This window comes from Ostrea edulis, chromosome 4 (assembly GCF_947568905.1).
Source record: "Ostrea edulis chromosome 4, xbOstEdul1.1, whole genome shotgun sequence".
Taxonomy (NCBI): domain Eukaryota; kingdom Metazoa; phylum Mollusca; class Bivalvia; order Ostreida; family Ostreidae; genus Ostrea; species Ostrea edulis.
In genome coordinates this window covers 90,642,321-90,659,263 of record NC_079167.1, presented here as the reverse complement: position 1 = coordinate 90,659,263, position 16,943 = coordinate 90,642,321, and the positions used below count along the sequence as shown (strand labels likewise).

The 16,943-nt window shown below is 36.7% G+C and overlaps 1 protein-coding gene across 2 annotated transcripts; it reads left to right on the top strand.

Annotated features, from left to right (window-relative positions):
• The first annotated feature begins 272 nt into the window (after positions 1 to 272).
• Positions 273 to 12,557, top strand: LOC125668458 (uncharacterized). Of its 2 annotated transcripts, none has more exons than XM_048902658.2 (5): positions 273 to 1,027; positions 1,647 to 1,839; positions 7,602 to 7,921; positions 8,143 to 8,397; positions 8,663 to 12,557. In XM_048902658.2, the coding sequence occupies exons 1-5, from the start codon at positions 490 to 492 to the stop codon at positions 10,576 to 10,578; spliced, it is 3,222 nt and encodes a 1,073-aa protein (XP_048758615.2). In that variant the 5' UTR covers positions 273 to 489; the 3' UTR covers positions 10,579 to 12,557. The 2 variants fall into 2 exon arrangements, with proteins under 2 accessions (XP_048758615.2, XP_048758614.2); XM_048902657.2 differs by having other exon boundaries at positions 7,599 to 7,921.
• Positions 12,558 to 16,943: the final 4,386 nt, after the last annotated feature.

Here is a 16,943-nt window from a genome sequence, read left to right as displayed (position 1 = left end):
TCCCCACAGGATTGAAATTTTAGTAGAATATGTTTAGTTAAGAATAATACAAATGTAGTTCTAGTAGTTCTGGAAATTCGTGTATCCTGAAGTCTGGTTATGTTTCATTGTCTTTTCACCGGAGTGCATTTGTCGGGAAATAGCCTTCGATAGAAAATTAGCAGTTTGTACAACACAGGTCACGTGCTACCCACATGCTTGATGACGCGACCTCTAATTATAGAATGGAAAATTAGTATAAGATAAACCACAATAAGGACGGAAAATGTCCTCATTCACATTATTCAAAATTAAATTTACATGATATTAATCCCTCATTCTGTAAATATTGATATACCAAATGTTATAATTTTTATTTTAAATCCTGTTGGCGGAAATCATTTTGTGGGGAAATTTCCGTGTATCCTAACTGGGAAGGACGTTGTTTCATGTGATTAGTATCGTATATACAAGAAAGAACAGTTACACGGCTGTCACATTAGGAAGAGGATGTCACAACGCAGCGCTCTGTCAGAGATAGAAAAATCATCCGATAGAACGAGGTCGAGAAATTTCCTCTGCAATATCTGGTCGAATCAGAAGCCTGAGCAGCAGATTACACAAGAAGAATTCCAAAACGATTTTGTCGATACATACGATGAGCAGAATGTAGATGAAAATGAATTTTCTAATATTGAGGTAACGGAGCATGCTTTGTCCAGTGAAATTACCTCAGACTATTCCGCAGACTCTCAAAGCAAAGACCACAATCTAAAGAGCAGAGAAGTCAATGAAGTTGTTGTTCCAAAATCAGATGATCTGAAACCGACCATTTCTGGGTTAGATGAACCAGATGGGAATTATTATGACTTCTCGGAAATGGGAGCAGGTCTACATAACTCTGATGTTCAGGATGATGATGATACAAGTGACTATTTTGACAGTGAAGACGAATACTTTGAAACGTACAGAAAGAATTTTGAAGATCAAAGATTAATGCATGGCATGGTGTCTTCTCCTTACAATTCTGAAGGAAATGGAAGATACAGTAAGAATATTTCATTATTTTGATTTTTTTAATATTTCATTTACAGGACAATTGGTTTTAAAACGCCATCATTATAATTTCTAAAACCGTAAACCGGGTAATTTTGGCGTGGGGAATATTTGAGGAGTTGTTTTCTCAAAAAGGTACATGTAGTTTGAAATTTTAGCGCGCTATAATTTTTGGAGCGGTTTCATTAAAGAAGTTTCTTATTGATATGGATAGAAATTTAAGTGCTTTATTTTTAGCGTTGGTGGTTTTTTGTTGTTGTTTTTTGGCATCTACCAAAAAAACCCAACATATCCAGTGCGCCAAAATTAACCGATATAGGGTATTGTGTCACATTTTAGAACTTCCAAACCGTGTTGAGGATTGTAACCCCCTCTCTAAACAACGTTGTTGTTATTTTTTTTTTTTTTTTTTTTTTTTTTTTTTACATATCATTAAAGTCCAATAGATGTGAAAATTTCAAAATGGGAAAAGCATTTTCCCTTAAATGTTCGTGTCGGCGTAGAACACCATACACAGCCTATGAAAGCAGGGATATACTTGAATGTGTATGCTACATATTAAACTGTCTCGCCCACTCATATCACGTACATGTAGATGTTTTTCACTGTAGGTAGAGGTATAGCACAATACTATAATATGCCGGTATTAATGAAGTCCATTCAAAAGTACGCAGATAGCAATGGTTTTGAAGTACATGATGTTACAGCTGACGGAAACTGTCTCTTCAGAGCTATAGCTGATCAGCTGTCAATCAATGGTGTATTCGGAAATTCGCCTGATTCACTACGGAATTTTGTTCTCAAGTGAGTTTTTTTAAATATTAGTTTAAATATTCTATGAAGGACGAAACCTGAAGATATCTGGATGAATTAGACAACGAATGCATAAACTTACCTACACATGGAACAAGAACATCTAAACCCAACTATTGAATTTTTAAAGAAAAATTCTGTGAACCAAATTATCATAAACCCACAGTATCTTTTTATTTTTACAACTAATAAACATTGGTCATAATTAATTAGGTAAGGAACAATTTTTTGTTTAAAAATATTGCTCGAAAATGAAAGGAAAATGTTATGAAGGATTGACTTTTATGGTAGAAGTGCGTAAGTAGTATTAGTAAGGAGGTGGATTTGTTTTCAAGATGTAGTTGTATTAAAACAACTTTGTTAAGGACATATGATAACCAAAACAGTTTTGTTACATAATTTTGTTAATGTTTGAATATTGCAAAATAAACAAGATTTGGGGTACCGGAAAAAATACTGAAATTTGAATTCAACAAAAGTGATTAAAATGTTACTTCAAAGCAAAATGAAAAGAAAACTAGAAACGATTTTGTTATGAGTGACGAATAGGTCTTCCTCCTATTCCAGATACGACACAATACAATTAAATACTCATTGAAATATTTCCAAAGATACATTGGTCCCATGGGGATCCGGGTTAGAATAGGTCCTTAATACCCCTTGTTTGTCGTAAGAGGCGACTAAATGGGGGCCATCCTTCGGATGAGACCGCAAAAACCGAAGTCCTTTGTCATGGCAGGTGTGACACGGTCCCTCCCTACTCAAAGGAAATAAGCGCTGAGCATATATGCCTAAATTTTGCAGCGCTTCATCGGCAATGCTTACTCTTCCTAGGCACCTGATCCCACATCTCGTATGTCAAGGGGTCCGTATGTAAAACTTATACGGTACCAATTTTGATGCACCAGATGCGCATTTCGACAAATAATGGCTCTTCAGTGATGCTAAAGTTTTGGAGCTATTATAGGGGAAAACAGTGTGCCAAAAAAGTGGAGTCAAATTCGTCTCAGGATAAGAGCTATGCGTGAGGAAGATAATCCTTAATTTTGAAATGAATTTCTAAATTTTATCACGGCATCCGTATTTTCAAGCTAGTAACGAAGTATTTAGCTACTGGGCTGTAGAGACCCTCGGGGACTAACAGTCCACCCGCAGAGGCCTCGACCCAGGGGTCATAATGTAAAACTTATACGGTACCATGCCCATCTCCTTATTTTGTTTTCCTTATTGGAGTTGTGGGATTAATACCTGTTTGTTGTTCTCACCTCCATACGTGTTGAAAATTCTCAAGCGTGACGTTAAACTATATACAATCAACCACAGGCAATAGCATCGTTTGGGGTCGAATTTACAATTAAAAGAGTAATCTTTTATAGTAAATTCGATCCCAAGGGATGCAGTTGCCTGTGCAACCAACCAACCAAAGACACACTGCATAATTGCTTTTTTTTTTACTTTGATATGCTAGACCAATACCAATACTAGACTAGGTGTCAGGCCCGGGGATGGGACACTGCATTTTGGAATTCTATTCGCCGAGTCCATTCCAATAATATTTTACATGATTTGAGACCCCGCCCGTGCCCGGGACTGCGGAGGGGGTCATTTTGAAACTCTACTCGTCAATACCTTTCTAAAGATGTACAATGGTATTACTTGACTACTCTCTCTACCGAATTTAGGTGTTATGGATATAATTTTAACCACATTTGTATATCCGCCATTATTATTCAATACAATGTAGGGTCAACATTCATCGGAAGTCATTTTGATTTATGTGGGGATGATATGAAATTGCAATATTTTTCTCTTCCGAACACCTGTTAAAATGATCCGGGATAAAAATTTACAAAACTTTGGAGTCAATTGTCAACGTTGAGAAATGATCCGGGTCATTTCTACACGTCGAGTCTAATGTTTTGCTACATCGGCATTGGAAGCAAAAGTCACGGATCTTTTGGATAGGACATTAAACACAGAGGTCCAATGACGTGGTATAAAGAACCTTCACTGGTTCGACCTTGAGTATGAAACATATATTAAAATTTAAAATGATGTGGCACTTCACATAAAGCTAGTGATTTCCTTATGTAAGTGGGAAAATGTTCGAATAGGAATTATAACAACAAACATAAAATGGTATAAAAGATGCTTTAAATAGTATTTGAGATTTACTCCAAACTTTTGAATCATTTCGAGAAAGGGTAACAAATAATAAAAACTTATTAGTCCGGATCACCCATACTAGATTGTCACCTCATGCTGATTAATTGTAATTGATTGCTTTTCAATGTGGCGTAGTATGTGGACATAAACGTAAATTTTTAATAGACCCCTTACAATTATGTACTACCATGATGCATGTCTTCTTTACGCAGTTTGATATCTATATGATATTTCATATTTTTAATGGAATATATCCGGTCTTAGTTACTTTCGGGTTAACTCTCTACTTCGAATACATTTATTTAACAAGACATTTATTTCTGGCAAGTTGACAACTATAAAACATCACTGATGCATGATACATGTATTTGAATTATAAAAATAGGAATAGAACTGTATGTATGCCGTAAAAACAGGAAGTAACTGTTCCATCACCAGACGTTGGTATTAAATGTGAAAGTCAAAGGTCTTTAATTTGGATCACAGGCAATTGCATCGCTTGGGGGTCGAATGTACTATATAAAGAGTACTCTTTATATAGTAAATTCGACCCCCAAGTGATGCAATCGCCTGTGATTCGGATACGACCTTTCAAATGGAGGTGACTTGTTGCAGGAGGTGTCACTTAACAAATAATCAGACCAGTTCCTGAAAACAATAAGCATGAAGCAAAACTGGACAATTTCTGAATTTCTTTTCTTATGGGTAATTAAAAGATTACGATTATATAATGGGAAATGTGTGTATATTACGATGATCAGGATGAATGTTATTAACGGTTTTGGTTTATTTCCCAATAAGAATTGCAAGTGTCAATGTTGGGCAAGAATGTGATATTTTCCTGTATAGAATGATTATTTTTTCGTCGCAAATGTTTTCCGCCACACTCAACAATTTTTCAGTTATTTGGTGGCGCCCAGTTTTTATTGGTGGAAGAGAGAACCCAGATACAATATACCTGGGAAGAGACCACCAACCTTCCGAAACTAAACTGGGAAACTTTCTCACTAATCAGCGCGAGCGGGATTCGAACCCGCGCCGACAGAGGTGAGAGGCCGTGTGATTTTGAGCGCGATGTTCCAACCACTCGGCCACGGAGGCCCCTAATGCCTTTTATATAAAGAATCCATGGATATGCATTTAAACTTAATTATTGAAGGAAAAGATATACATGATTCTATTAGAAATGAAAAGTGTTGAAAATGCGAAATAGAAAATAATAAAAGTGTGGTATGAGGCGGATTCGACCCATGGCAATAATGATCACGGCATATACTGGCAGCAGTGCAAGCAAAAGTAATATACCCACGTAAATATAAACCAGGTTTTCAAGAGCAGTTTCCTTAAGTTTTTGTCGTTTTTTTCTGAATTTCTACCCAAAAGCAAGGGTGCTTTACACATACTATTGTAAATTGTTTTCATCATTGTAACCTCTCAAAATATCCACACACACAAATCGTAGGGTCAGACCTGCCTTGAAGGGCTTCAAAGCCAAAACTCATGTCAAAATCGGTGCTTGAATGGGGACAATGCCGTTTATGTCAGCGTTGAGGGTTACTTTGAACATTTTAGGTATAAATTATAAGCTCAAAATGAAAATATGAAAAATTCATTTATATGTTCGACAGAAAATAACAATAGAAACTTGATATATAAATGACTTTTCCGAACAATTGCCTTCCCCCCTTCCCCTACAGGATTTTTCTTTTGTTACCCAAAATTGATTCCATTGAACATTTTTCTTATCTATTCTACTAGTTACTATGACTCAGAAGTTAAGCCATTGGCTTTGTGACCAAGAGATCGTGGGTCCTCTTCTACCCTGGCCGTGTCAAACTTAAGACTTTAATAAGCGGCTGCTCCTTCGCCAACATGCTCGACATTTAGAAGTACAAGTTACCTGGATCTGATGAGATATTACAAACAGGGATGTAGGAATAATATTAAAAACTCACTGCTCCATCCCTGTACTACATGTATGCAGGTCTGAATTTGTGGAACTCAACTCACAGTTGGTTACGTCTTATGCTGTCTGGTGCAAACAGCTAGCAAACCAATGACAACACAAATACATGTGTGCTAACATGTACTTTATTGTGTATGTATGAAGTGGTAAAAGGCTACAAAAAATAGGAAAGAAAATTACTCATATGGTTCACATATTGACAAAATGAAAAAATATATTAATTCAAAAGTTCCTAGGAAAACATAATAGTTATAAAGGAATTTATAATGTTCAAAACTAATTCAGAAATGTTTAAAAACTTACATGATGGTCTACATCGAACGATGGCGAAGGATAGAATATGCTGCTCGAATTGCAAAGGAGTGTTTGAAGTAAAAACTTTAAAACAGGAAGTACTCAAAAGGAAAGTGAAAGTTTACAATAGATAATTCATACATCATTTATAAATAGGTTGTACGTGTTATAAGTTGTAGCAACACACGTCTCAATGTGGATGTGAAATTTGCAAAGGGATGATAACTGAATCTTTGTCGTAATAACCAAGAACACAAGTTTAACTGTCACTTTACGTCAGGTACTTTTATTTTCTATGAATGGCGCATGCACTGGTATTAAACTGATGATAGTTACTATCATCAGTAACGATCGTTACGATCGTTACTATCATCCCAAGATGGCGGAAGGAAATTCCGGAAAGACCACGTTTACTTGTTATATCTATTTGTATTGTTTATTTGCGAATGATATGTAGATAAGAAATATCATACACTAGCAACAATTACGATCAGGTGTTATTTTATCTTTTATACGGCTCATATGAACAGAAAATTCGTCATTGAAAAAACAGCGAGGATGATAGTAACGAAAATTCTTACGTTACTATCATCATTCATTTCCGTTACTATCATCCTCGCTGTTTTTTCAACGACGAATTTTCTGTTCATATGAGCCGTATAAAAGATAAAATAACACCTGATCTTACATGTAATTGTTGCTAGTGTATGATATTTCTTATCTACATATCATTCGCAAATAAACAATACAAATAGATATAATAAGTAAACGTGGTCTTTCCGGAATTTCCTTCCGCCATCTTGGGATGATAGTAACGATCAGTTTAATACCAGTGACATGTCCTATGTATTAAGCGTTTAAATAAAACTTCTGAATTGTTTACATAAATGTGTTTCAAACACAACAGTTTGGATATATGTTGAGACTCGGTCAACTCAAGAGTCGTAATAATCTTTTTGTCACAGTTTGGAATTCCACAGCGCCATACGAGATCAGTATTTCTAACGAAACCACAAAAATATCAATGGTTTGATATTACATGAATGTAGGTCTCAGATTGTATGTACAATTGCATTTATATACCATGTGACCCGATCACATATCAATGAAATATTTCTGAAGTGACTAAACACACATTTAAAAAGAAAAGTGATTTTTTTTTAAAAGCACGCTCTGTTAAGTATTAATGCAACAATTATCGTCAGTGCAGTTTTGTCAACCTTACGAATCTGACACCCATCCGATATTACATGTATTATACAGATATTTATTGACGATCTTGTTTCGCAAAAAAGAATTTATATTGAATTTGTTTTCTAACAAGCAGGTATCTTCGGCAAAATCCCTTACAAGAAGATGGCTCGCACTTAGAAGCTTTCCTTTACTCCGAAACGTGGGAACAATATTTATCAAGAATGGAGAAAAACACCGAATGGTGTGATCATATGGTTCTGAAAGCCTCTGTAGACGCACTAGGGATGAAAGCCGTGATTTATAACGTGTATGAAACAGACGTCAGACGCACTGAAGTCTTGCCTGGAGGCCATCACGGACGGGCGGAATGTTTGACGATTTATCTCGGTCACTTTGGAGAGTTTCACTACCTGAGCTTAAGACCAAAGAACTGGGAGAGAGAATGGCAGTACAGTTAAGTTTTTATAATTTTCTTATTGCCTTCAGCATATCTGTATTGATACTGTTGTTATGTAACAGATCATTTTAAATAAAAATGATCGGATTTTCAATTTTAAAGAGTACCAACAGTTAGACCATAAGCAAATACTCGGCATATATTCATTGTACTTCATTTGAAGCAAATTCTCGGTACATATTCAATATATTATGTATTCCTTTTGAAATTTTTGCAGAAGCACTGTTGTTCAGATACTATACATGTACGAAAACCATGGAACGTGATGCAAGGAAGGACTTTCTTCAGAGGAAAATCGACAGCATGAAAGCGCTTAATATTGCAGACAAGGGGGCCATCAGAAATCTACTGGGAATTGAATCAACTGACGGAGAGAACCAGACTGACAGAAAGCGCACACTTTCTCATGATCTTGGGTATTCAATCTGTAAAACGTACGGACTGTCAGATCTGGAACCAGAAGAAAGCAAAGGTAATGCAACACAGACACATATTGCATAAAGCCTCTTTTGCTTAAAGATGAGAGAGAGAGAGAGAGAGAGAGAGAGAGAGAGAGAGAGAGAGAGAGAGAGAGAGAGAGATGTTTCAGCATATATACAAAACCATTATCCACATCAACGTCAAAAGAAAAGGAAAAAAAACAAAAAAACAACTTAGGTTTCAAATAAATAATGCAAGGATTTGTAAGAAGGACATCTTAAATGCAATTAGCAACAATTCTTCCATTTCTTTTTCAGATTCGCAGCAGTGCTGCATTGAAGACAGTTTTCACATCGACTCAAGAACAGGAATACCACTTCCACATTTATTTTTCATGTTCAGGCATTTGATATCTCGATTACTGATTTTGACATACTCTCAGTATATTCCACCGATTACTGTAGACGGAACTCTGTTCCAATACATAGGCACTTACGCAATGGGAACAGACGTGTATTTGAAGGATATCACTAGAGGGAAGATAATGCAAAGCTCCAACGATAAAATGAAAAAGGACGCAACAGTTGTTGCACATACTATGGAAGACTTATTGTCTAAAATGATGGCTGATACAGCGTCAACCCATCCGGGATATTTACATGTAAAAGTTCTGTCATCTGGTACTGAATTTCCCGCAAAAAGTCTATATAGACATGCAGGACAGATTTATTTGAAAAATTTAGAAGTTCCACAGGAGATGACTCTCCCCCAGAGAACGGCAGAATGTATGGTAGGATTCCAATGTGAATTTCCATCAACAATGAAAGAGTGGCGTAACAGACCAAGAAAATTCCAGTGGCCCCCAAAAGAGGTGATCGCTGAAATTCAAAAATTGGGATGTACTGTGATCCCTAAACACCATCCACAAAGTTCTCATCCAGAGATTGAATGGAAATTTAATTTCTCTTCATCGGAGACTATACTCTTCAGCAAAGCTATATATGTTTCGACAGCTCGACTCCACGGGTTCGATACACTAAAAGTACTGCTAGAAAGTTGTAGCGCTGGACGACTAAAACACAAACACATCAAAGCAGTCTTTTTCAGCTGCTGCGAACAGATTCCAGCAGATACATGGGACACAAATTTTGGAGGAGCTATACTCTATAGTATATCTTATCTGTTAGAGTGTTTAAAAAGAAAGAACTTGCCACATTACTTTATTCCAAGTAGAAATCTTCTCGACTGCTACACGGAGGAAGAGATTGACGACATTTACTTTCAGACAGAAGCTGCTCGGTTGTTCCCATTACAAACTATTCAATTTCTTGCCTCGAAATACGGATATTCATATGGATCAAAGTTAGAAGCGATCATTTTTCAGAACTGTAGAAACTTTGCAAGAAACAGAAACTTAGTCCAAGATTATAGAGAGTATTTTGTTCCTGGAACGATACGGACAGTGAAATTTTTGGCTAGACGGGGATTGTATGATGCAGCATTTACACTCCTTCGCGATACCTTTGAAACTGGATTTTGTTCATCTAGAGATGAATTCTGCAGTTTGGCCGAGTTTTTCTGTAGTGCTCTTGGTGAGCTTCGACAGAAGACATCTCGAATCATTTTGGCAAAAATGTTTGAGAACGAATGTGGCATTAATCTATTAAATTCCATCATGAGAAAAGAATGCTTATTTGTTAAGGATATCTTACAATGGGAAGTAAGTTTCAAGATTGCCTGGCTTGATATTCCAGCAGAAAAAACGAAAAATTTTGAGTTACTGGCAGAATTCTTTTATGAATTTAGCAAAAATGAATTGAAAAGGGACAATACCGATTTAGCTTCTCTTGGAATTGCAGAAGCTATCCACTGTTTAGAGCGATCCATTCAAGACAGTAACATGCTTGACGTTACAGAGATTGAAGATGAGGATTTAAATAGGGAAATCCTGGCACAGAAATCTGATATCATGAAAAGGCTGAAAGAAAAACTAAAAGACTGCTTTATACATGCATATTGGATTTCACAGTTATATCGGACATTTAGTCCACTTCAAAATTATATACCGGCGATAGAAGAATTGAGCAAAGAATTGCCAGAGATGTATGGCATCGTTAGCATTATGTTTGGATTCCTAAGGAACCACAATAAGCGAAAAGAATATGAAGAACTTTATGATTCGTACTTGGGTGCAGACACACGTGTGTACAGAAGCAACACGAAGTTCCATTAGGTGCACACTTAGCTCTTCTTCGTCGAATAACCATTCTGTACAATAGGTATTAGATGAGGTTTTCACAAGGCTAATCTCATGAACATGATGCTTCAATATTATCATTTTTATTTAATGATATTTGTCATTATTTCATCATGGAGTTACAATAATTCAAAATTGTCACATATCCTTCTAAGTTTCTGCTTTTATTGAATTAATATTACAGTTTACTTTTTATACCCCCCGAAACAAGTACTGGAATCGGGTTGTCCGTCTGTCTGTCCGTCCGTCCGCCCGTCTATAGACGCAATGGTTTCCGGACTCTAAAGCATTATCCTTTCCACCTACCGTCACCATATCAAATATATGGACTACCCATGGGATGAAGATGTTCCCTATCGATTTTGGGGTCAAATGGTCAAAGGTCAAGCGCACTGGACATCGAAGTAGCAATATGGTTTCCGGGCTTTAAAGCGTTATCCTTTCCACCTACAGTCACCATATCATACATATGGACTACCCATGGGATGAAGATGTTCCCTATCAATTTTGGGGTCAAAAGGTCAAAGGTCATGCGCACTGGAGATCGAAGTAGCAATATGGTTTCCGGGCTCTAAAGCGTTATCCTTTCCACCTACAGTCACCATATCATACATATGGACTACCCATGGGATGAAGATGTTCCCTATCGATTTTGGGGTCAAAAGGTCAAAGGTCAAGCACACTGAACATCGAAGTAGCAATATGGTTTCCGGGCTCTAAAGTGCTATCCTTGCCACCTACAGTCACCATATCTTACATATGGACTACCCATGGGATGAAGATGTTACCTATCGATTTTGGGGTCAAAAGGTCATAGGTCACGCGCACTGGACATCGAAGTAGCAATATGGTTCGGTTTGTCATGCCATTTGTTTTTTACACTCAGAAAAGAGGTAGTTTATACCTATTACCAACACCCTTTGGGAGATTGGGGTAAGCGGGGGGTATTCTTAGTGAGCATTGCTCACAGTACCTCTTGTTTCTATTTTTATTACGTAGGAAACAGGTACACCGATTGACATTTATTTAGTTCTTCCTAATTTTGACAAGGGGTTATAATAGATACACCCATCATTATTGTAGTCCTTCCCATTACAACAGATAATTTTGTGCTTATGATAATATATAGGGTAGCCTATATGCTACACGTGTTAATCTATTTTTATTCGTTTGTTTGTTTTACGCCCCTTCTACAAATTTTTCACTCCTATTCAGATGTCGTTGTAGATGAAGACGTAGCAGTGAAGGACCTCCGTTTTAAGTTCTTGTTCGAAAGACCCGCAATTCTCACTTCTAAATCCCGAAATTTGGCGTAGAACCTAGCAATTATTACCTATGTTTACATTTTAGGCACTATCTTCACAAGCCAAGTGTCCGATTTGCTTACTCTCATCCCACGGGGAATTGCGGTTACGGGGGGCACCACTTTATGAGGCAGGGGGTCTGGGGGCCACCATGAAGCTCCTGGATTTTATATGGTTTGAAATATGTCTCCTATTTAGTTTTTTGTACTATTTTCTATCATTTTTTATCAGGTGAAATTGATAAAATGATGCAAATTTTAAGGTTTAAAAAAGAAAAGAAAAAAAGTTCTCCCAATAAAGTAATTCAAGAAATCAAAAGATTTTGTCAATTATTTTTCCGAGAGTGGAAGATTTTATTGCTTCTTTTATTGTTTAGTACATTTTTCTAAACAAGATATTAACACGATTTACCTTAAATTTGAAAAAAAATTTGGGGGGGGGGGGCGGCTGCGACCCCCTTAAATCCGCCACTGATCTCCCCCTTGGCGGATTTAGTTGCGACTGAATTGCCATCTAACGGATCAAGCGAGTTACCGTTCTTGACGAAAACAAAATCTAACCAATCAGATAACGCATTTTAATTTCTGTTACATACATGTGTATGTTCACAAAATGGAGATGACAGATGAAAACAATAAAATTGTTTTTTTATTTATGTGTGCATACTTGCTGGACGCCTATGCCATCTTTGTGTTTAAGGCGTAAATCACGTATCAAAGCAATTCATTCAGATGTCAGCGTTGTTATTTTCGTTTTGATATTGTACTCAATTTTGCTGAGTTTGTTCAGTTTATTCCAGCACATACCGTCCTTTGGGTGAGGTACATGATCGATTATCTCTAGAAGTTGATCGTAAACCCTAAAACTTTCTCCAAAAATGCCCCGTCTTTGTTTTTAGACAAAATGTCATGGCAAAGGCACAACGCGGGCTAGACATGCGGGTCACCATTACTCAAACCAAACTGTATGTATGGTGCGATTTGATTGGATGCCTTGGAAGCCAAATGCGACTAAGTCCGCCAAGGGGGAAATGAGAGTGTATATGTGAACGTGTGATGTTTTAAATCGTGGAAGTATTTTTATTTTTTTTTATGTGAAGCGTGCTTTAGTGATTATTTTGTATCGAAATTGCAAAAAAATTAAGATATGCATATTCTCGTTTAAGATTTTTGCGCCATTAGTATGTGACGTTATATGTGTCAATCGTGGCGAAGTGAGAAAGCATGAAAACATTCAAAACAAGTTGTGAGCAACACATACAACAGGCTATTGGTACAGGGTGATCCAAAACATATGTTACACTTTTAAACTGTTATAAAATTTTAATACCTTAAGTTACAATTATGAAATTTACAACATATAACAAAAAGGATTTAAATTTTTTGTCAATGCATACATTGGTCACAGCTTCCTTGTTAATCAACAAAAACTTTCTTCGGAATAATATATGTCATTTTACAACATATGTTCCAAATGACGTCCCTTTGTCTTTAACATTATTTGAACACGATTTCTGAAGTTTTTTACCACAGCTTTACATGTATCAACAGAGATTGATCTTATTTCTCGTGTAATTGCTGTTTTTAAGTCTTTTGTTGTTTGTGGGGAAGGAGAGTACACTCTGTCTTTTAGATAACCCCACAAGAAGAAATCAATGGGGTTCAGATCGGGGGAGTGCGGTGGCCAAACATTTGCGGTACGATAAGAAATGTATTGATCACCAAACGTGTTGTCAAGCCACTGAAGAACACAACCTGCAGTGTGTGGCGTAGCACCGTCCTGTTGAAACCACACATTATCGAAATTTACAACTTTTGGTCTAAGAGCTGGTAGAAATTTTGATTTTATTAACTTTAAGTATCGTTCAGAATTTACCGTCACTGATGCAGTGCCTTCGGTGTCTTCGAAGAAAAAAGGGCCAATTATTCCGCTTGAATTTAATGCAGCCCATACAGTAACTTTCTCACAGTGAAGAGGTTTTTCCACGTAAAAATTGGGTTTCACCGAACCCCAGAATCTAAAATTCTGTTTATTGACAACATTATTAAGATGGAAGTGGGCCTCATCGGAAAACCATATGGCATCTGTAAAATTTTCAGAGTCGGGTCTACTTAAAATCCAATGGGCAAACTCTAAATGACTTCTAATGTCTGTCTCTTTTAAATGCTGCATCACATTTATCTTGTATGGAATCAATTTTAAATCAAATTTGAGCATTCTGTGAATACTAGATTTGCTAACGGTGCCATTCAGTTCATGCAATACTCGTCTAACTGATTTTTGTGGAGTTTCAGTAATAACTCTATCAATGGCATCAATGTTCTCATTTGTGGTGCCTTAAATTCAAACTTCCTCACAAGTCTGTAAATTAGCATTCTGTTGAGCACTTTTATTCCAGGATGTTGTTTTCTCATGGTTCTAATGACTAAAGTAGCAGATTTACACTCATAGTAAAGTTTGACAATTTCTACCACCTGTTCACATGAAGGTTCCATCTTGAAAATGGGATGACGTCATTATGACGTCATAATTAACTGACTATTTAACAGAATTTCCCGAAATTTTGTCAAATAAAATTTATATTAATACACTAGATGTTGAGAAAATATCTTTGTAATTGCTTTTGTTTTGATAAAGTTATAGATGATTAAAAGTGTAACGATTTGGCGAGATGGCCCTCAAAACAAGTGAAATTGTGTGTTTTCCTTTGATGGAACGCGTGTCAACCGGCAACAGATATAATTATCATCATTTAGGAAAATCATCGCTGCGAAGTTTGCAACGATAATCCAATAAATTTGTTAGTTTAGAGTACAAAAAACGGGTGTTGAACTGAGTGGGGGTACTTGTAGGGGTATGTGTGTAATTTAAACGATGTATAGATTGCCGAAACGTGTTTGCATCTTTATCAAAACGACTTCAAAGGGAGTTTTCAAAAGGATTCATATTTTTATTTCATTTTTTTTAAATCCACAATCCGGTAGTACGTGTTACTTAAAAACAAATAGAGTTGTCCTCCTTGATATGCTCTGGAAAATTTCTAGCTGCAGAACTGTAGGTCTCTGGAAAAAAACATTGGGACAGATCAGAGAGGTACAGATCCGCCCCTTATAAAAACCTTCGATTTAAGGCACAGAAAAAAAGTGCACGATAGAGGGCTGATATCGTTGTATTCTTGTGTTGCTGTCTCATAAATTAGATTTCAAATAATTCCTTTCACATTTTCCTACTACACTTGTGTTCAAACATACCTTCAAATATTCATAGAGCTCCATACGACTTGGGGATTCACAGCTTCAAGTGATTTCGTTTGTTGATGTAGCAATTGTTAGGTAGCCAGTCAATTCGAACCCTGTTGCTATTGGTATTCATAATATTCGGTACAAGTTATGTATTTGGTGATCCCCGTGGGGATCCGGGTTAGAATACGTCCTCAGTAGCCCTTGCTTGTCATAAGAGGTGACTAAATGAGGCGGTTCTTCGGATGAGACCGCAAAAAGGGGTCCCGTGTCAGAACAGGTGTGGCACGATAAAGAAGTCTCAATGCTCCAAGGCCGTAAGCGCCGAGCATAGGCCTAAACTCTGCAGCCCTTCACCGGCAGTGGTCACCATACGAGTGAAAGTTTTTCGAGAGGGACGTTAAATATTCACTGTAAATATAAAATCAATCATGTATTCGGTCTTCATTTATTACAAATACGAATGATTAATGAAAATAAAAAATATAATTCATTCAAAGGTAAAATGAGCTTTTGATGATTGAAAATACTACTAAGGCCTTGTCTTGTCCCTTACGCTCGAGTGGCAGGGATGGGGACGGTACCAGACTAATGAAAGCCGCGTAGCCACGAGTTGACCTATTTGAATAATTACCATTTAACCGAACTGGGGTGATTTACTATTTAAAATATTTAATTAAAAATGTTTGTAGGGATATCAGTTCATATCTAGACAATATTGTGTAAGTATGGAAATGAACGGAAATTCGAATTGACTGGCTACCTAAGGGGTCATCCATAATTGTCAACCATTTTCCAAAGTGTGCAAAAAGCACACTCGGTGGGAGGGGGTAAAAAATCGACAATTTTACCGTACGCTCTTTTTTTCTCTTCCAGATTTATTTCGTATCCGCGGAGTTCGGTTTTATTTTATCGTATTTAGACCTATTGGCTATAAAAACATAAAGGTATTGGTCATGTTACAAAAGTGTAATGCCTATAAAAAGAGACAAGATAAGACAGAGACATCTTTATTATTTTTTTCTATAAAAACAAAAATCTATTATGTACACAAGATTTGCACATTTATAAAACATTATATCATTCATATATAACAAGAAAAATGGGTACCAATATTAAAGAACTCATTGTTTCAACTAAATTGCTCATAAACTTGATTGTCGATCTTCTTGTTGGGAATTTGAAAATGGTTGATGTACACTTTTTGAGGGGGGTGGGGGGTCTCAAAAAGTGTGCTTTTTGCACACTTTGGAAAATGGTTGACAATTATGGATGACCCCTAACATAGCTTCGTCAACGAAGGAAATCATGAAAAGCTGTTAAGTTTTCGGGTCGTACGGGGCTTTAATGAACATTTGAAGGTATGTTTGGACACAAATATGGTAGAAATTAGGGTCTTCAATCGTGCGCATTTTTTGTGCGTCGTAAATCGAAGGTTTCTATAAGGGGTGGATTTGTAGCTCTCTGACCTGTCCTAATATTGTTTCAGAGAGTTACAGTTATGCAGGTAGAAAATTTCCTGATACTAAATGAGTAATTTATCCCTCTTGATCCACTCATAGCAGGTAATTTCTTCAGAGACGGTTTAGTGAGTTGTTGACAACAAAAATCGTTTAACTGCAGACGTTATGTTCAGTTTTCTCTTGTCATCTCTTCAACAATGTCGATACTAAGAAGTTAGCTCCTCAGCTTTGAGCACAACCGTGCTGGGTGCTAGACCTATAAGTATTTACTGGTTCAATACTGACCCCATTGATGCAAACATACACTCATCTATTACTGAACCCTATCCAGTTGA

Bases quoted from the DNA above. Each gene is read 5' to 3' on its own strand.
- LOC125668458 (XM_048902657.2), top strand. From the start codon at position 490: ATGTCACAACGCAGCGCTCTGTCAGAGATAGAAAAATCATCCGATAGA. The intron at 1,840-7,598 runs GTGAGTTTTTTT...TTTTCTAACAAG, and splicing joins CTACGGAATTTTGTTCTCAA to CAGGTATCTTCGGCAAAATC. The intron at 8,398-8,662 runs GTAATGCAACAC...TTTCTTTTTCAG, and splicing joins GGAACCAGAAGAAAGCAAAG to ATTCGCAGCAGTGCTGCATT.